Source organism: Haliaeetus albicilla, chromosome 8, assembly GCF_947461875.1.
Source record: "Haliaeetus albicilla chromosome 8, bHalAlb1.1, whole genome shotgun sequence".
Lineage (NCBI taxonomy): Eukaryota > Metazoa > Chordata > Aves > Accipitriformes > Accipitridae > Haliaeetus > Haliaeetus albicilla.
This window is the reverse complement of record NC_091490.1, coordinates 442,510-463,481: the sequence shown is the minus strand read 5'-3', so window position 1 is coordinate 463,481 and position 20,972 is coordinate 442,510. Positions and strand designations below refer to the sequence as shown.

Below are 20,972 nucleotides of genomic sequence, written 5' to 3'. Positions count from 1 at the left end.
CCTGGTGTGTTGCTGGTGCCTCATACTGCTGTTTTCTAGTCTTTAGGGGTATGTCCTGAATTAAGTCAGGTTTGGTAATGTCAGCTAATACCTCAGTGCAGAGCGTGCTCGGTCCTGACATCTTGTTGTTATGAAAGACTCTCTAATTTTTTAATAACTGAAATGATGAAATCCTGAACACTTAATTCATTGGTTTCTGTCCTTGTTGACTGAATTTCCCACACGGGCAAACACTTTCTTCCACTGTCCTGCAAGGATGGATGCAAATACTTGTTTAATCTGTTTGTTTGGTTTTTTTTAATTTTCCATCTGAGAATTCTCAGTTTATTTTCAGCGTAGCACTGTACTTTCAAATAACCCTTTGTTGCATTCTTTCATTACTTCATCTCCTTTCCTTTGTTTTGTCTCTTTTACTTTAAATATTTTCCCATAATCACTGAGTTCATCTGACTCTTTCTTTGGTTTTTTGGCCACTTGTTACAGATAAAAGCGTCTCTGACTGGATTGCTTGTAAGAGCTAAAATATAGTGCAGGACTGTGCACTCATTCTGTTTCTTTGGTGATACCTGAGTGGAAGCACTGAGTCCTCGATATATGCAGAGAAAAATCTGTTCTTGCTGTTCTAGCTATGACAATAGTCTCGTGATGTGTGTATTTCAGTGAAGGGTGGTGAAATACCTAACTGTATTGAATTGTGAGGTTTTAGATGAAAATGATCCTTTTGCTAAAGACAAAACACAATTCTTAGTTCTGCTAGCCCTTTAATGCAAAAGGCACATCATTCGAACTGGGGATGGTTGGACTTTCCTCTCACACAGCATAGCTGTGCACAGCTTTGAACAAACGGCTTTCTGCCTTTGACTGTCATCTCTTCTGCACCCCTTGTAAGTCCTGAGTACCGAGATAGACATGCAGTTCTTCAATTTTGGCCCAAGTCAGGATTGCTAACAGTTTCTAACTAGGTACCTTTACTCTTCTGGCAAATTGATCTTAACCCATCTTGTATGGCAAGGTCTAGATTAAGAGCAAAGAAATTACTGATATTTAAAACTTTTAGTATATTAAATTGTGAGGAAAAGCTTGGCATTGGACAGAGGTTTGCTACACTAAACTTTCTTTCTCAAAAAAAAAAAAAAAATCGCTGTTGGTAAGAGTGACATGCCTCCACCAGTCCTAGAGGCTTTTGGAAATGTTAGGCCAGACCCTAGTGAGGGTCCATTTTTTAAAGTATAAGGTGGATTGGCTAGGATTTGCTGTGCAGAAAGCAACCTGTATATCGACCTACAAAGAAGACAGGCTAGAAGAATGTCTTTTTCCAGGACTGTAGTTGCCTCATTTCTCCATGGTATACCATCCATGTCCACCACCTCTTGTCCTCCTCCTTACAGTCGAGGTTCCCTTCTCCTCACTCCACTGGCTCTGACTTCACGCATCCTCTACTTTCTCACTAAGTCTCCTTCATATACCTGCATCCCTTCACAGGCTCTTTTCAGGCCACCAAAACAGGGAGCTCAGAGGGAGATGCTTTCTTCTGAAGCTATAGTTCTTGCCTCAGTCATGGTTCAAGCCAAGAGCCATGTGTCTGAATGCTGCAGCCTGTGTAATGATTTAGGACAGCAAAGATCCAGACCTTATGGTTCAGCTTTATGCCTTGTCACTGCTGGCTGTTTGTTAGAAAAATAGTTCTGCACTTAAGGATTTTAAATAATGTTTTCCACAAAAGAAAACCCAAAACAGTATCTTGCTAGAGAGCCAAAAAGCGTATCATTGCCTCACAGAACTTTTACCGGATCATATTTGTGAGGGTCAAAAGACAATTTGCTATAAGGACATCAGTGCAGTTGATGTGTGGTGCTGAGAGTAGCTTAACTTCTGAAACTTTTTAGTGTGAGAACAGAAGTCGCGTTTTCAGCGTGAGTCCCAGTCAGCCCACAGGCACAATTACTAGATGAAAATCTTTACAGCAACTTAAGAGAAAGACCAAGAGTGAAATTCTGTGTTAAGTTTTGCCAGTGGCTTCACAGGAGCCTCAAATTTTTTACCTTAAATCTTCACATAGCTTGTAACTCTGTGAGTTCTGAAATCTAATGCAATGCACATAACGCATTAAATAAATCTGCAATATGGCTTGACAGAACAGAGGAGAAAATGAATCTTTCATGTATCTACCCTGGAAAAGGGGTTATCCTTCCATTTTGAGAATAATTGGGAGTTTTATTTTGCTTTTTCCAGTTCTGGAAAAAGAAGTTCTGACAGCTATCAGCAATGGTGACATGTATCTGCTTATTACTACTTATACCATGGTGAGGGATTGTAGCCACAATGATTATAGCACTTTAATAAAAAAGAGACCATTTTAGTATCAATTTAATTTAAGCTGTAACAGCTGAACATGGTTGGACCAAGCCTTTGAGCGACTAACCTTCATTTGATGGCTTTAACTCTTGTAAAAGTTTCTGAGAGATGCCTTAGTGAGGAAGATGAAAGAAAGGATGGAAGCCTGGTGGTAATGGGGATGGTGTCTGCAACTCCTCTTTGTTATAAAATCCCTTATGAAATCTTAAAATAGCAGTTGCCTTTCATTAAACCCACAGTGTGTTAAAGGTAGAAGGATCCTTTCATAGCCCTGTTATCTGGGAGAGGGACATGCACTGAATGTGCTTTGCCTGTCTCTTGCCCTGAGAGGGAGAAGCCCTTGCATCTGGCAGGCCCGCAGAACTACTTGCTTTTGTAAAAGCCAGGATGATTACACACTTCTGATTCTTTTTGCGTTTTCTTCCTTCCATGGTTTCATGAGAGAATGATGCTTGGTCTCACCATTTCAAACTGTGTGGCCTTAACAGAAGACAATTAATTTCTGATTCTGCTGAACTCATTATTAACCTTCTGTCAGATCAGATCAGATCAGATTTATCTTGCTGTATTTCTCAAAACAGAGGCTTAATAGTTCCTTTCTCATCTGTGGTTTTCAAATTTCAAAGTGCCATTGAGGCAATAATAGTGTTTTTGAGCTGTACCTTCCAAGCCTTATTTCTGTGGGTTATATTTTTTACTTTAGAAAAGAAAAATTAGTAACTGTAGTGTTCACTGGTGGTAACAGACTGACAAAACCCTTCCAGAGATTACCTCCTGCTTTCAGATACGTCCATACTCTCAGGACCAAGACAGGCATTTCGGCATTGTTTTTTCAGAAAGACTTATGCATGCCATTCATAGAAAAGGTCTGTTTATTGATTTCTCAGCTTCTCCACAAAAACTGTCAGCCCAGGTCTTGACTATGTGTATCATCAAGTTGGGTTTATTCAAGGTCTATACAATCCTTGAGTAGATTGAAGTTGAAGAGAGGGCTCAATACATTTTATTCACATTGAGAAATGGTGATAATTTTTGTCCCTACTGACAAAGTCAAATCTGAACCAAGACCACAGAAAAGTCTGTAGTTTTGTATGATTCATGTGCCTACATTCAACCCAGGGCATAGCTTTCAAGAGTCTTTCTAGTTTAGCCTTGCGTTTGATTAATATTTTCATTTGACGTCTGGTAGGAATCTCAAAACAATTCTGCATGTCATACTCAAATCACTGAAATATTTTGATGGGAAGTATATATGGGAGCTAAAATCAGATTAAATATAAACTAAAAGAGTCATGGCTACATTGTGTGACACCACTACACTTTTATGATTAAATTTATCATCCCAAGGTTTGGGTTTAGGTGAAGCTAGAAATCTTGAAGGCAGTGATTTGTGGGAGTCCTGGTTGGGAGAGCTTAAATTTTTCTGTCCTAAAAACTGTTATCCAGTGAATTTGTTCCTCACTTGACTGTTCTTGCTCAGATCTACAACTCTAATATGGGCAAGTTATGCTTTTTTGTTGAGACCATCTATTACTTTCATTTTCCCTTCATCATGTAAGCCATTGCCAACTTTTTCATTTCTTGTTTTCATATACTTTTCACTCTCTTGAATTTACTTAGATCAGTCAACATTTTGACCAATATCATGTAAGCATTGTTGCGTCCACATTCATACTCTTTTACATTGTAATTTGCTCAGCCCTTCAAAAGCAATGTGCCATGAAGGCATAGTGACTGGTGTATGAAAACCTTGATCTTCAGAGTTACAGGAAGCTTCTGACCTAGCTAAAGCATTTTGTGAATTTCCCCACATTCCCAGGTTGTTTGAAAATCTGTGTTTGTGATGCTAATTTCTAAAAGCCTTGCTTTTTATTTGTTGCACGCAACTGGTGTTTTTCTGCTTCCTCATGTGTTCTTTGCTGAAAATTAAATCAATTGCAATAGCTTCCTTGAATCAGTAAATCAATTTTCAATAGATTCTATACACACTTTTCCTGCTAAATGACATTTTGCAATGGGCAAAAGATATTTTGCCTGCATGATCATGATCTATATTCTTGTACTGCATCTTGGATATAGTACATGTCTTTCACTAGCAAAGATTTAAACAGCAAGTATTTTGTCATTGTCCCTAAGCTTGATTCTATCCAACATTTATAGAGCTGTAAAAGATTGTAACTGTGGCAATAGCTCACTTTTCCAGTTATTTTTAAATGTTTCCTCTCTCATCAAGTTTCTGTACCAGGTACAGAACCTCCTCTTTTCTCTAGCAAGTGTGACAGTAATTGAACAGTGTCTTGCTGTTTCAGCTAGATATCCAGCTAGACCTAGTTAAGCGCTGAAGTGGGGAGATGTTATTCCAGCTCTTTTTAGCTTTCCTGGTTGCTAACATCTATGGCAGGCGTCTTGTCCCTGCAGCAATACGTATTTGTATTCTGTGATAGTATCACAGTGGTTTGAAAACAAAATGAATTAGTGTGTAAAAACTCAGGATTTTCTTTTTCTCCTAGAAAAAGTGATACTCACCACACTTCAGCCTATTTCTGAGCTACCTGGAAAAGACAGCTGATTCCTAAGTTGTGGATCTGCTAGGATAAAAGACTAGTGCAGTCGCACTGTGCAGGATACAAGGGACTGCTGTGCAGAGCTGATCCTGCTCAGGGCAGCCTGTGTGCAAAAGTGTGCTAGCAGCAGCAGCTCTGCTGTGTGGCTCTTTTTCTCCTGACCCCCACATTTAAAGATATTTTAACTCTTCTCAGGCATTAGAGCATCACAGATACCTTCTAAGTAATCCTAATTTGTGCTGCATAACACTGCATCACTACCTCAGTGTTACTGACTTCACAAAATCTTGACATACTTGAGTTGATCTTTCCAAATTGGGGTAAATGTTATGTTTTGTTTAGAACTCACATACTGAGTTCCTTTTTCACTTGGCTGCTGGCTGTGCTTCATCTTGATCAAACATAGAAACAAACAAAGAAAAATAATCAAAGCTTCAGTTTTGTTAATTCCTGGTATCTGTTCTTCACAAGTTTGCCTTCCATTTTATGTACTTACTACAAAGTCTCTCCCAGGAAACTGAGATCCATAAAGCTTTTTCAAAATTTGAAAGAAAAGCTTACATCTCCAGACATCCTTCTAGCATAATAATGAATTTTGATCCATTGTTACTGTTCTGTCACAATAACTAGATTTTGCCGAGCCCTTTTAGAGAACCCAGAAATAAATGTTAGCTCTCCTGTACATCCTGAGCTATAACCATGCTCATTCTTCACTGAGTGTACATTTACTTCTTTTAGTGGTGACTGATAGAGTACTGCCTGCCTCTGCCTTTGTAGTGGTTGTTTTAAAATCACAAATTCAGAAAGGCATATGTCCCACCAAAACCAGTGTGCTTCAGCCTCTGTCATCTGAGGAAATCAGTTCTCAGACTGTCTTCAGGTCCTTTGTAAGACCCACCTTCATCCCTTGCACCCTGCCACACCTGGGGAACCCTCTGGCCAAGCAGCCTGATCTGGCCTCGCCAGTGTCTTCTCCCCAGTATGTGAGACAGCCCTGTGTCTCCCCACCCAACGAAGGGAGGGTTGGGGGTGCCGGGTTTCAGAGCAGGGGAAGGCACAGCTGAGGAAAGCATCCCTTGTATGTACCTTTGACTTCAGGTCCCTGCTCCGTGGCACTGATAGGGCAGCACCAGGCTTCTGTTCTCTGCTGCTCCTGGTGCCACCGGTTTTCCCCGGGGATCACCTGCACCTGGCTGGGGGCCCAGGAGGGAAGATGCTGCCTTGCGTCGCATCGAGATTTGAGAGAGCACCCCAGCTTCAGGACAGTGTGAATGGGAGTCCCAGCTGGGGCATCCTTCACGTTAGGAGGCTTTCTTTGGGGCGTTTCCTCTTAAAACAAAACCAAACACACAAAAAAACAACCATGAAGTACCTGCAACTTCATGTCAGCCACAGGCTCCTCTTCCTTTTGCTGTGTCTCCCTACATGAAAAGGGGTATCTAACCACCTGTTAAAACGCTGCCTTCCAGATTTGGTCACAGCCACATGTCCACCTGGAATAAAAACCAGTGAAGCAGTCAGAAAAGTAGAAGGGGATAAAGCAGAGCAATCCCATTCCCTACAGCCACATGAGGAAGAAGCAGCCTCTCTCTTTCTGGCTATTGTATGATCCCAGGATCAGACAGGGGAGCAAGCAGGAGGGAAAGGAAGAGAGGGAAGGTCAAGAGACAGTGTCCTGACCAGAGGAAAATATGACTGTTATGGATGGTAGGAAAGCAAAGAGCTGCTTTGGAAGTTCATCAGACATGCCTCCCCGCAGGTGTAGACAGGCATGACTTCTCTGTCTCTGCGTTGAGGTTGCTGGAAATGACAAATGTCCATGGCGCTGCTTCTGAGCTGAGCAGTTTGCTGACAGGGCAGAGCATGTTGAACACAGCATTGTACCGACGCACGCACAGCCCCAGCACCGGCCTGTCTCCCAAAGGGAAAATAACATCTGTCTGCATCTGCCTGGAGAGGTGCTGCTCAGGAGCAGACTGACTCACCAAGGGCTTTCCTCCATGGACCCTCTTGAGCCACCCTGCCAGGGTGTCCCCAATTCAGTCACATCCTCTGTCTCCAGTCCTGAATGCATCTGAGAAATCATCACTCAGCTCAGGCCTTATCTCAGCATTTTGAGAAATTACATTTATGTTTATGGTGCACCAGTCTTCTGGGTTTTATATTTCTATAAAGAGAAGAGAGAGCAGGGAATCATAGCAAGGGTTTTAAGTCAGGATGTGTTGTGTTAAACTCTTAAATCTGTATTTCTGCACCTGAACAAGCACCAGTTAGGAGAGGTGTTGAAAACCTCAGTTTGCAGGGAGCTCGGTGGGACTCCTGTCCATGAGTCAAAGGACAGGTGCTGGCTCATGATTTATTTAGCCTGCTTTCTCTGCTACACAGTCTGGTAACACGTGATTCAGAAACACTGCTCAGGGTTTGGAAGGGCAGCACAGAAAGGTTTTTAACTGTTTTGAAAGCCAGACTCTTTAATGTGAATGTTCTGCTCATGTATGTGCTTTTGCAGAAAAAAGTCAATATTACAAGAAAAGTAATTTGGACACTGATGAAATCAATAAGTACTATGGCTCACATCAGAAGTTTGTATAGGGTAATATACCCTGGAATCAATGTCCATTGCAGCATACAACCATTTATAAATTCGCGCTGATGTTGCAATGATCCACTGCGAGGTTAAGAATAAAGGATCTCAGAAGCTGTAAATAGAGTGAAGTGAATCAGATCACCTTTTAGTCTAACTAGTAGCTATCCTTACTTGAAAACTATTACCCTTTTTTTTTTGCAATTTACTGACCTCAAGCTATGGTTTCCCAAACCCTCATACCTTACAGTTCAGCTTCTTTTCTAAAAAACCTTCAATTGAGAGTGTCATGTTGAACAAGACATGAACCTGAAATAATTCTGAAGACTGGAAAACAAACTTAGATTCAAAATAGTCTGTTTCTACACAGCCAGGAATGAAAGCACATAATTTTTCTCATATGGGGGTATTTTTCAAACACTGTGCTTAGTCTCTTGTTCATCCTGCTCTGCAAATAATAAAACCAAAAAGAATAGTTTTAGTCAACGCTCCGCTTAGGACTGTGAGACATTGTGTGAGTCAACAAACTCAGTCCTCTGCTGTTAGAACCAGCCATTTTAGACTCTGGTATGCATAATTTGGGCTGTAACTTTGGTTGACTAGTGCATACATTTCAGCTGGAACACCACTATGTATTCAAGACTTTAAGGAACAGATAACCTATCAATCTTTTCATAGCTTACCTTCACTTTAAAAGTTTCAAGTGCCCTAGATCTACCAACATCTATCAACTGGCATCTACACCTTCTCTTAGATTATCACAGGACTTTTATTCTCTTAATGTAAAGTAAGTCCCTTCCAAAACCACTGTGTACTCTCTCTTTAGACAAGCTTTGCTTTTTTTGTCCAGTGTAGGTGCTCACCTTAGTTTTCAGCCACTGTAAACCCTAATTCCAATTTGAAGTGACATAGTGGTGTGAGTATGGCTTATATTCCTAACTCCTTAGTAACCTCAATTTAGGTATATTAAATAAATGTTAGATGTTTGTGTTCAGCTTTCCAAATTATAAACAACTCTGTCAAACCTTGTGAACATGAGTCACACCAGGAGTCTTCCCAAGTGAAAGTCCTGTAATTCAGGTGGATGGCAATGTGAAAATACTGCAATCCTAAGAATGCAACTGTCTTTCTTTACGGTGCATAAGAAAACTGTGGTTATGGAATATCTCAAGCAGTAGTGCACAGACTGCACCAAGATTCTGTTACACTGGATGTGTCCTCTCTGTTCTGAGAAAGACCTCTGAAATCACTGGCCTGGCATTTCCAGCCTGCAGAACTGAGAGGGACGCTGGTTCTTTGTCATTGGTTAGCTACCTTCTGCAAAAGTGCTCGTATTTGCTACACTCGTGTAAAAAGAAGGGTCTGTCTATAGCTAGTTCTGACCATGAGTAGCTAAAATTCATTTGTATATGGGGAGGGAACACTTCAGTTCTGATAACTATGTGCCGTCAAATGTGTCAGCATTGTAGTAAAATGACACATCATTTTGTATACTTAATATAGTATGAAGAAGAAGAGAAGCAGGAAATAAGTGCATTCAAAAGGCATTTATACATTCACAGAAGCAAAAGCCCATATGTGTATAAATATGCATATAGGTGTTTACTCAGTGCTTGGGGAATTAATGAATTTCCTTAGCAAGTCCCTATGTAGTTTGTTGCATAAAGAGCTGCTTGCATGCTGAGCGATTAAAGAGAGGCCACTGGAAAGCTACAGTTAATAAAATCATGGAATAGTTAAGTTGGGAGGGACCTCCAAGATCATCTAGTCCAAAACCTTCCCCAAAGTTTGACTGACTTCAAAATGAAATGCCTATATGAAATCTAGTAATGGTATACAAAGCTGGCTTCAAACCTTATCTCATTTCACTTCATACAGTAAAACCAACTAGTAGATTAGACTGAGCCCCTTAAAAAACACAGAAGAGAAAACATTTTGGACTAGATTCAATTCTGGTCATTTTGATCGACAGAGCTTCAATCCTTTGCTTCTCTATCCCTCCGTAAAGAAGTACCACAGAAGGGGAAGGACTGCTGCCAACAGCTTTAATTTCAAGTTCCATAGCCCAGTCAAAAGCCATGAAACAGGGACTAGTATTAGGAGAAAGGTAGATTTTCAAGATTAAGGTTTTGAAGATTCACTAAGCCATTATTTGCAGTGTCACAGTACTTGTAAGACCAGTAGTGTCTCCTAAATGACCAGGGAACATGTCTGTCTTTGAGAGATGTAACCAAGAATGTTAAAGAACCTGATTTGATTTAATGCTCAGTGCCATTCACTGGGGATTAAAAGATTGTGAGAGGGGAAGAGGGATCTCTCCTGTTTTTTCTGTCTTTCTTATTCCTTTTTTGGTCCATTAAGGATTGGGCATATAAAAAATAAAATAAGATTTAAAAAAGGATATATACCTGATAAAGCCTCTTACTCCCAAATGGTTTAGTTCCACAACATATTGACAAGCACAAGAAACATACAAAACTATCTTAATTTGCAGTGCTATGTAAGATAACAGAGTTGGCAAAAAGAAAATATTACCTACTCCAACATCTCCCATGCTTTGTAACTGTTTCTCTCTTTCTCTATACTTTTGGCAAAGTAAATGTAACTTGAATTATCTCTCCCGGAATTAAGATGTGCATTTAAGCTAAAACAAGTGTTGCCAAAGGGTATAACTGATCCATATCAGAAAGACCCACAATGAAAGAAAATTCAGAGGTAATGTGTCATGCTTACAAATTGTGCATTGCACCCCCCTCTAGTGACCAGTCTGTGTACAAACCTTGGTAGGGCTGACTGGGAACTTTACATCTGAAGTATTTTCTAGCAGAGAAGTTATGTTTTTATTTTGTTTTCAGTAAGGCATCAAGTTCATGGAAATTCTCCCTGGGAATTACCAAAATTTTGCTTTTTACATGCAGTTGTTTGACAATTGAAGAATGTAGGCTCCTAGGATTTATTGTAATTTATAATGTGGTCCAGCTTAGAGGATAAATTCAGAATGCAACACTTCAGTCAAGTTATTTAGTTACTTATGGGGAAAAATGTCATTTTCTTGGCACAGCACATTATGAAATGTCTGCTCTCCATCTTAATTCAGGGCAAAATCAAAATTTGCAACCTTGAAAACTTCTGGAAATACCTGGGCTTATTTCCCAAACCGCTCTATTAAATGAGTCTATTTCCAAGACCTCTGAGGCTTAATTTTTCTTGGGACATTAACCCAGTCTCTGTTTGTATATTATCGATTTTCTGCAAATGCCTCCATCCCAGTGTCCTTTTGTTAATAAATCTAGCACTTATGCATATGCATCTTATGGATAAATCTGAGTGCATAGCAGAAAATCAGCAAGAAGTCCTTGAGCTCCTTGTCATTCTTACGCTGTTGTGTTCTTCTTAGGTAGTTGTGTTGAGATAATAGAGTTTGAGGAGATGGTACAGAATGTCTGCAGTATTTATAAAATAGGTGTAAGTAGAAGATTGCCCAAAAGACTGTGTGTGTATATTCTGCATGAGGTTTTTAGACTTTTCAACCATGGTCAGTTAGAGGAATTTTGTTTTGTAGATCATTGTGGTGACATGTCAGTTGCAGATTTATTACGCATTACAAATGTAATGCATGTGCTGGGCACATGCAAGCTAAAAGCCTTGCAGAGAGGGCTACATATAAGTAGTGTGGGTTATGCTGTAACAGTTCAGAAGATTATGCCAGTACAGTCAAACAGCCTTTTGGCTCCTTCAACATCAGAGCAAAGTAACTGTCTCACCAATGAGGAACACATCTTCTTCTTCCAAAACTCATGATCCGGTTCAGCCACAATTCTTACATCACAGCAAGAATTTGGAGGAGTTGAATGTCCTGTGTTACATGGGAGTTCAGATCAGATCAATGCTGTAGGTCATTGCAGATTTATTCCCTGTTGTCTTTTTCTAAAACCTCATCCAGTCTTGTTTTAAATTTCACATTGTAAATTGGCTTCTGTCATTCCTCTTGGTGAGTTTATTCTGGAGAAAAACCCTTACTGAGTAAATAACTAGTATTAGATAGTTGCATTTGGCTAATGAAAATCATCAATAATTCTGTGGTTCTGAAGTTCTATATTAGCGTTGATTATGCCAGCATCATGACCAACAGGTATATTTATGTATATCACAGGCAGGCCAGAAGAACAAATAAGAAGTGGTAGATTATTTTTTTTTTTAATTCTGTTCATATGGCTGGCCTTTGGCAAATCACAGCTCAGCCCAGATTTACATTTGCTACTGAGCTACAAACTGCTGAAAGAGAAATACCAATGTGGTAACTGTTTCTTAACACTTCCACCACCGAAAGAAGCTATCTGAAGCTTCCAAATAAAATTATGTGTTAGTTATTAAGTGCTACATCAAGCTGTTTTGCCAGAGATTTGGACTCTGGCAAACAAACCCCTCCAGGCTCATTTGGGAAAGCAGTGAATGGGCTGCAGTTTGCCCCTTACATCTCAGCTCAAAACCAAGCAGAAACATTGCCAACAATTACCCTGCCCTACTGCTGACCTTCAAAAGTCAAAATGCTCCCTAAGCTAATAGACATGCAGCCAAAGCAAGATGTGGCTGTGCTGAAAGACATGATCCTCGCTTCCAGATCTCATTAGTGGTCAGGTTTCTTGACTGGGGCAAGGCTGTAGAGGAGAGCGCAGGATGAGCAGTGGTGGGAACTGCATTGCTTGTTGAAACGAAGAGTAGGCAATGCAAAGATTATCAATACAAATACTCCCTCAGCTAAAAAAAAAAACGTAATTCCCACTTCGGCCAGTCACGTTTGCGTATTTTAGTGTTCCTCTTCTTGATTTTTCAGGAAATTAATGCTTAGCAAATTTTGTTTCACTGGTGAGTGCACATAAAAATCTATGGAATAATGGCAGAGGCTGCCCCTTCTGCAGTCTGCTCCACCAGTGAGCAGAGTTTGCTGCAGACCCAGCCAGACTCTCTAGACTTCTTTGCTAAGACCAGAGCAACACATATTAGTGTGCTTAGAGGTGCCCAGCTCTGTCCTCATGGATCAACCACCCTGGAAGCCAATGCATACACACTGATGAGCAGGCATAAGGAAGGCTGTGCTGTTGCAGCCTGTTGAATGCACTGTGAGAAATGGGTTCATGCTGCCTCCCTGTCCCGTCAGCCTGGGATCGTCTCCAGCAGTGAGGTACGGTGCTTGCAGGTGCAAGTGGCGCAGCTTCACACCACCCCTAATGAACTGAGTTAAACCCCATCTGTCCCCCCACCATCCTGAGACTCCTTCATTCAGGCAGGAACCCACCCAAACTCCGACCACGTGGAGCTGGGTGTGCGGGGACAGGTACTGGCAGCTGAGGACTTGTGTGTTCAGAGGAACCACTGCCTTCACCCAGGGTGCATTGAATCACAATGACTTTACCCGCATGTCTCACCACTTCAAGAGAAAGAAGCACCTGAAAGTACACAAGTCCTCAATGAAAGTACTGCAGAGCTGCTAAGCACTCCATTCTCATTTCTTGATTACTTTTCTTTATATATGTATCTATTTTTGCAATTGGCTTTCTTCGAGTTACGAAGGATAGAGTCTGCTTGTGAGCCAAATGCCTTTAAGCCACCTGGCTAGCTCTAGAACGACGACGGCAGCGCTCCAGCACAGCTGGAAGCTGCCTGGCCTGCCTCTTTGGGAGCCTGAAGGCAAAGGCAGAGTGGCCCCTGCTCGCCCACAGCAGCCCCAAGGCTGCGGCTGGGAAGAGAAGGGGCAATCGCACCTCTGCCGCTTGCTGCAAGGGGGTCGTGGCCGAGGGTGAGCCCTGCAGCTGGTCAGAGGCGTGTGAAGGTCCGTTTCTGTTCTTCCTGTGACAAGCGGTGCAGAACTGGGTCCGCTTTCTCCTGTAAATGTGATCTTCAAAAATGATGTAGCAAGGAGCAGAGTGCTGTCTGTTCTGTCACCTGGTTATAGAAAATCATCTGTGCATTTCTCACCCATTTGTCTTAGAAACAGTGAGAGATGAGGAATACTATAGAGATAAAGATGATATAAAAACCTGACTGTAATTAGACATTCACTTTGAAACTCTTCTGTAAATTTCAGTTACCAATTGCTGCTTACTTAAGAAATGAAATCTCATTTCTATTTTTTTCAGTTTGGGGTTTTTTTCTTAATGAAATTGCAAAATGATAACTAAGAGCTGAGGCAGAGCGGGAAAGGTTAAGTTTAATTTGTGAGAAACTGATGTTGTGTGCTTAATTTAATGGCTATTTATTTACTCTCAATCTATGAGGTATGGCAGAGACAAGAGATTACAGCTATTTGGGTTCTTGGCAATATCCTTTTAGTAACTACTAAGGAATGAGATCTCTCTGAACAAGAGTTTTACTGTATACCTTTTGGAGGGAAGTAAGTTCCAGCTGCCCTATACCGCTTAATCTTTTCCTGTACAACATTCATCAGGGAGACAGAACCAAGAGCTTGGAAGTCACTTGTTTAAGTATCTGTAGGACACTGATAGCTTCAGGGAGGATACAGTGTCTTCTTCTTTTAGGGTTAGACACCATCATTATCAAATGAAAAGAAAATCAAATTCTTAGAGAACAGAGAGTTCAGCAGTGCCTGGACAAGCAGAGAATCCAAAGTGTCCCCAGTGTACACAATGGACTGTACATATGGGCATCTTTACAACACTGTTTCTAACTTGAATGCAGTCTGCAGCGGCTCAGAAACTCTGCTCTTAAATGTGGATAAAATTCAGCCCAACTGTGGTTTTCCTTTTTTGATGGAGCTGATGTTTTTGCTACACATGCTGGCACACTCGGTTCCTCCAAAGCCCTTCCTCTCAACAGGGGTCTCAACCTCAGAAATCCAGAGTGCCTTTCTGTAGGCAATGGCCATCCAACTGCCCAGTGATGCTGGAGAAGTGAGGTTCTTGAGCCATGAGTTTCAATCAAGATGCAATAATTGCGGTGACTTTAGAGGAGCCCTTGTTTTAAGCTCTATATATTACTCTGAGGAAGAAATTCTTCCCTCCTCATCAAAAACATAAGTTGGGTACTCATTGTAAATGCCAGCCACCCTGGAGAACAGCTCATATATCCGCTTCCCCACTGCATGGGTTGGAATAGTGCCACAGCTCTGTATGCTGACATTCTCCAACTGTCGATTTACATATAGACAGAGACCCATTGATCCGGGGACTGGTTCCAAGTCCCCTGACATATTAATTGAATGGAAGTCTCCCTGGAAATGCCAAATACATAGGAATAGGGTCTGCCCACCATAAGTTCCTACACAGCCAGAATTTCTTCTTATTTCCATTCTGCTGAAGAAGTTAAGTTTATAGAGACTCACCCTCAATATTTTATTTTCTATCAGCACATATTGCTTCAGACATTGACTTCCAAGTCAACAGAAGGCATTTCCAAATGCTAGCCCCATGTGAAAGATTCCTGAGCTAGTCGGAGGTGAGCTGATACAGCTGTACCAAACACATACCCATACTCCTGCATGAGAATACCAATCCTGAGCAAAAACATTGAATCATAGAGTCATAGAATCATTTAGGTTGGAAAAGACCTTTAAGACCATCGAGTCCAACTGTCAACCCAACACCACTATGCCCACTAAACCACATCCTGAAATTGTTATGTTGTCATGGCGGTCTGCCCAGAAGACTTATCCCTGCCCCTGAGGAGGGCTAATTAGTTCAGGTTGAGCATCCCTCCAGAGCAGATATTCTGCTTGCAAGGCTGGGAACTTCGGTCTTGTTCACTTACATTTGATCTTCTCTAAATCTCCAGAATTCAGGAGTTGACACTTTCCTCACTTGTATCATTTAGTCTTTTATCTGTTCAGCCCAAGTCCAAGAATAAAGTGCCCCCAAATGAGAATTGTTTTCCAAATGTAATGTTACTTTTTTCTCTTATTTGAAGCTATCAAGGTGAAAATGTGTAATAAATGCCCATTTGGTTCTTATCTAATCTGAATATCTTCCTTTTCATAGTTTCAGTGTTAGAAATATTCTAGTTTGGTTTGGTTTGGTTTGGTTTGGCTTGCAGCTCTCCTGCCTACCTGCTCACAAGATGACACTTCTATAAAATGAATGATAAATATTTACAGTCTTATGTCAAAATCTTTTTGTAGTTGTTTTGTTCATACTTGGAAGCTTATTTTTTTAAATCCTCTAGTTAGTAGAAAGGATGCATACGCAGGGTTAGATTTTCTCCCAGACATTATCCATATCCCTCACTGTCTTTGAATAAATAATATGTAAATAAAGTGAAATAATATGTAAATAAAGCTGAATTTTCTTCACATTACCTTCAATACATGGGTTTAAACCACCACACAAATCTCATAATTCACCTCTTTGGTTCTAGTAGTTTTAGGACAAATCCAGTAGATTAAGCCTCCAAATATCTCTGCTGACAATCTAAGGTAAAGTTCTGGTTATCCAATCCTTTACATTCACTAAGGCCTGCAGTTAGTATGGTTTCAAAGATTTCACAGAAATCAAAACACTTTGATAGGTGTCAGTAGAAGTAATTATTTTTGATAAATGATTTCTCTGATCTCTAGATGTCCTGACAGAGATTGCCCCATACATGTGCTGACCAAACAAGAATTTTCCTGCATTTATTCCTTTCTTCCTAACTCCAGAAACCACCTGGGGCAAAAATGAAGACTTTATATTGAAATAAAAACCTGACATATATGTCCAACATGACTATCACATTTTCCTGGCGTTTCTTGCTGCCTGCAGTTCAGTTAGAAGACATGAACATGAGCCTCACCCTGGCTGCAGTACACCTGAGATCCAGGGCATTTTCCATGGTGCACAGGTAGTTCCAGCTGTAGCACCTGGAGTTGGGGTGAGCAGAGGCAGGGAACAGACACAGGTTACCTCTGCAGCCCTCGCACGGTAACTCCAACATTTCGCGGAAGCGCTGGGCTGCACAGCATTCTTGTCTGTGAAATCCTGCTTGGTTAAACCACAGCTTCAGCCACAGTCCTGAGCAGTGTGGGCTCCACTCTCTGCAGCACACCAGCCATCGCCCCAAATCCTTCCTTGCTACCGTTCATAGGTGCAACCACCAGTCTCCAGGGATGCTAATTCCACGGTACGGACCAGTTTGCCTAGGGAGCTTTGGAAGGAGATGCCGCCAAGAGGTTCCACTACCACAGTCAAAACGCACTGTAATTTTTGCAAGAGTAATTTTTAAGGATAAATGCAAAATGTGGTTCTTTTGATGTCCAATAATGAACAAGACTTTATGCTTGCAATTATGCCCATCACACAATGACAAGGAATATGCATTTCATGGACAACAAGGTAAATCACTAAGTGGTCCTGACTTATTAAGCAGACAGACATCTGGCACTTTACCTGAGACTCAGTTCAGGTCCAAAGTAACTTAGCATACATCATCAGTTGTACTCTGCTAGCTCTCAGAGATGTTATAAAAGGGACACTGTAGAACTGGGACACAAATGGAGGGCAGGACTTAAATCTTACATCTAGCAACTGACAAATCTCCCTTAGTGCGAACAGAGAGAAGCTTTCATCCTAGATGCTGACATAAGCTACAGGATGAATGATGTGTCTTCTTTTCATAAACAAATGGAGATATTTTAAGAAATAAAGTACCTTTGTCTCATGAAAGTAACATTTGCATTATTAAGTGTGGTTATTACATTGAGTAGGACTTACCATTGTGTTATCTTTTTTTTTCCCCCCAGCTTAATGGATTTCTTATGGCTTCTAGTGATCTATTCCATATGGACTCTTCAGATCTGTTCCTTCCCTTCTATACATTGGCATAAGTTAGGAATTACCACTATGAATTTACACTTATCTAAGCCTTAAAACAGAAAAGAATCAATCCATGTAATTTTATTTAAAAGCCATCACTGTGTTGATATTCAAGTATCATCTTTTTCACTTCATCACTGAGATCCAGTGCACATATTGAATAAAGCTGTTATACTTGATCTATAACTAATTACAGAAATTGTTTTGCTCTAGTATTGATTAGAAACTGACATTCTCATTTATGAAGCTATTGGGTTTGCCTTCTCAGAGCTAATGTGTACTTTATAATAATAAATATGAGATGTAGCTAAAAGTGGTTTATCTATAGACATTTATCTACTTAAGCAGGTGATTTGAACTCCTCAAGAATTTAGCTATGAACCAAAAACTGTAAAATTTTTACCATCTTTAAGACACTATTAAACAATTACCTATAATAATTTGGTTTTTTTCCCCAGTCACAATATTCTCCTGTATGAGGATGGTCATGCAGTTGTTGCTGATTTTGGAGGTAAGGAGTTTTTATTAAACATTTATAAATTAACCTCAAATTCTCTAAAACTAAACATGTGCTGACTAAGAAAATGCTGAGGAGGTTGCTCTTCATTTTTTTATTATGAGAGGACACAAAAGGCTTTTAGGGATGAAAATACCCCTATTTTTTGTCTCATCTAAGTTAGCAGGTGCTGTGGAGTACCCCACTGTTTACCTGAGTAGGAAGCCCAGATGATAGCGAGATGGATGCATCTCAGTTTGAGTAAGTTCTAGCAGTAGGTTAGAGGAAGAAGTTGAGTGAGAAATGCCTGTAATAGAAGATGTGCCCTCCTCTTTCATGGCAAGTGGTTAGGATCTGAGGATGGTGTTCTTGTGCAAGTCTGCCTGTTGGCAGCAAAGCCCCATGGCAATACGAGAGGTTTCTTTCATTTTAGTTAAAAGAGCAGAATGTAGTTCATTATTTCAGTTATGGACCTTAGTAACTTTGTGTCCAAAATTAGACTAGGCTATATTTTCTGAATCTGGATTTTGTGCATTCTCTTGGTGTTTATCAGTCAGGCTCCATGGGAGTACATTCTTCTTGGTGCAAGGGTGGAGTTTAGGGAGCTTGGTTTGATCTAATGCCTTAGGAACCACTTGACTTAAGACATGGCCATTGTTACTGTGCAATATCACCACAGATGTGATCAGCAGAGAAGCATGAATGTCAGCTTAACACAGGAGGAGGATGGTGGCAGGATGACCATATCTGTGAGGGACCCAGTGCTGACCCACACCTGCTGTTATCCAGCCTGCTGAAGCAAGAAAATAGCAGAAGGCTTGGACCACTTGGGAGTAGCTGCTTGTCTGGGGCATTGCTGACAATACCCTTAGTCATACAGATGCATGCTTAAGTGTACTTTTCTGATATGTCAAAGGCGTCTTAAGTCCTGCTTGGGGACTTATTTATGTATCGCAAAATGTAGCATATACCACCTCCACTATATTCGTGCAAGATCTTGTTATTTTTAGGTGGGCTGCTTTTCTGACATTAAATAAGACTGACAGGCTTCTGTGGCATTGCATTTTAATGCAGGGCTCAGCGACTGTTCGTTGTAAATCTAGATACAGTTATATTAACCAGTACAAATAACCATGAGGTCACAAATTCTGAGCTGGATCCTCAGCTGCTGTAAACTGCTATTAATGTCGATGGAGCTTTGTAGATTTATGCCAGCGCTGAATTTGGTATGCAGGTCTCAGAAGCCTCATTGTCTGTACACATCCTTGTTGAAAAACAGCTATCGCAGTTCTCCTGGACTCTCAAAACCCCAGAGTTATTAAAAAAACAAAAAAAACCCCAACAAAACCAAAATACTTTTTACCAAGACTTTTGCATAATAAGGTGGATGTCTGTATTGGGTTGACAGTAATTTGTTGTTGTTGTTGTTCTGTGTGTTTCAGAATCTAGATTTTTGCAATCCGTGGATGAAGACAATATGACAAAACAACCTGGGGTTTGTTTCTTGTTTTGTTCCATATAACTAGCATAAAACATACAGGCAAAGTCAGTTTAGGAGAAAACTACATTAGAAATATTTTTCTTGGGAAAGATGAACTGGTATAGTATTTTATCTCTCTTAATGTTTCTTTGTGTTTTTTTTTCTTTAAGCCTCTTTAATAGCAGAGATGAGTGAATATATAGTATCTGCAACAGAGAATAATGCTTTCTAGGCTTGTCTCTGGAACTCTGTTGCCCCCCCCAAATCCTTAGTAAAGTGTCAATTTTTTAATCCGCTCTTCCCCACTCACATACACACATTGCTGGCAGGTGGTTCCTATTTCAAATAGGGAATTAGTTATTTGACACTGATTTTTCTTTCAGAGTTCTTTTCTCCATTACAAGCCTATTGCTCACAGAGAGTCAGCTTTACAAGACAGTATTGTTGTCTTCTTAAGCGCACACAGGTGCATTCTGTGTGTCACTCCATGGTCATGAAAGTTTGCATCATCATAATGACTAATTGTGGAATAGGATGGGTGGTGCTAAAGCCAGGGTTTGGCAATCATCTTTTTAACAAATCGTAATACACACTCACTCTGTGAGGAGTGAGCACTGCTGCTGCAGACCTAGATCCTGCCAGGGTTTGATGATGTCTCACTGAGAAGGGCTGTCTTGTAAAGAACATGGATTAAGTTACTGAAGTGCAAGGAATCTGCAAAAACACCTGAACTCATCACTCCAGTGAGAGGCTAGTTGTTTGTGAAGCAGCTTCAGAAATGGGCTTCTGCAGAAAGCAGTGAGATCCCAAGAGAGAGGACACCAACCCAATGCAGTTGTAGTCAGTTTTTTCCATCTATCAGCTGGAGTAATAATTAATTGGTATTACATGGTATGCTCAGACCTTATGATGTGGTCTCCAGACTTTGAGGCTGGGTGTTCTGCTTTTGTTTTAGCACCACTCTCATGTTTAAAGCCTGATCAGTCTGGCTTTACGGGGTTGAGACAGCTACCATACTAATGCTGTTACATATAACATGCAATAATATGCTGCCTAGATTTTGCAAGCTAGGTGAAAGTTTTTCCTGGCAAATTTACCAGTTATTTTATGGAGCAATGAAGGCAAGGAAAACAAACATACAAATACAGGAAAAGATGCATATATGAGAAAGTAAACACTATTAATGTATTATTGATGTTTCCTGACACGCAGAACCTACGCTGGATGGCCCCTGAGGTGTTCACCCAGTGTACAAGGTACACCATAAAAGCCGATGTTTTCAGCTATGCTTTGTGCCTCTGGGAGCTGTTAACGGGTGAAATTCCATTTGCTCACCTGAAACCAGGTAAGATGCTCAAGGAATTAACATTTCAATTTCTCTGAACTAGAGAAGTAGCTACACTGTATAATATTAACCAATATTTTACTGAAGTTTGTTATTAAGTGCTAAGATTTTGCATTCAGTGAAAAGCATAGAACTATCCCACTATAATCCCATACCTTATTCACTACAGATCTACATAACATAAAATTCTTTATCCAGTTCTAGGATTATGAACAAGTCACCCTGACTGTAGGCCTTTTGACTCTCACATTGGTGTTGGGATTGGTAAAGCCATTCCTTGATAAATCTCCACCTTGAGTGTATTCTCGTGTAGCTTAAGAAAGCACTGGCAAACAGTGGTGGGGTAGC

The 20,972-nt window shown here is 40.6% G+C and overlaps 1 protein-coding gene across 4 annotated transcripts in view; it reads left to right on the top strand.

Annotated features, from left to right (window-relative positions):
* Window positions 1-20,972, top strand: part of TNNI3K (TNNI3 interacting kinase) — a 90,940-nt gene that overhangs the window by 37,966 nt on the left and 32,002 nt on the right. For all 4 annotated transcript variants that reach the window (XM_069788386.1, XM_069788385.1, XM_069788388.1 and 1 more), the window contains 3 exons: window positions 17,762-17,814; window positions 19,242-19,294; window positions 20,492-20,624. In XM_069788386.1, coding sequence (XP_069644487.1) covers window positions 17,762-17,814; window positions 19,242-19,294; window positions 20,492-20,624 — 239 coding nt within the window. The remainder of the gene's footprint in view (window positions 1-17,761; window positions 17,815-19,241; window positions 19,295-20,491; window positions 20,625-20,972) is intronic.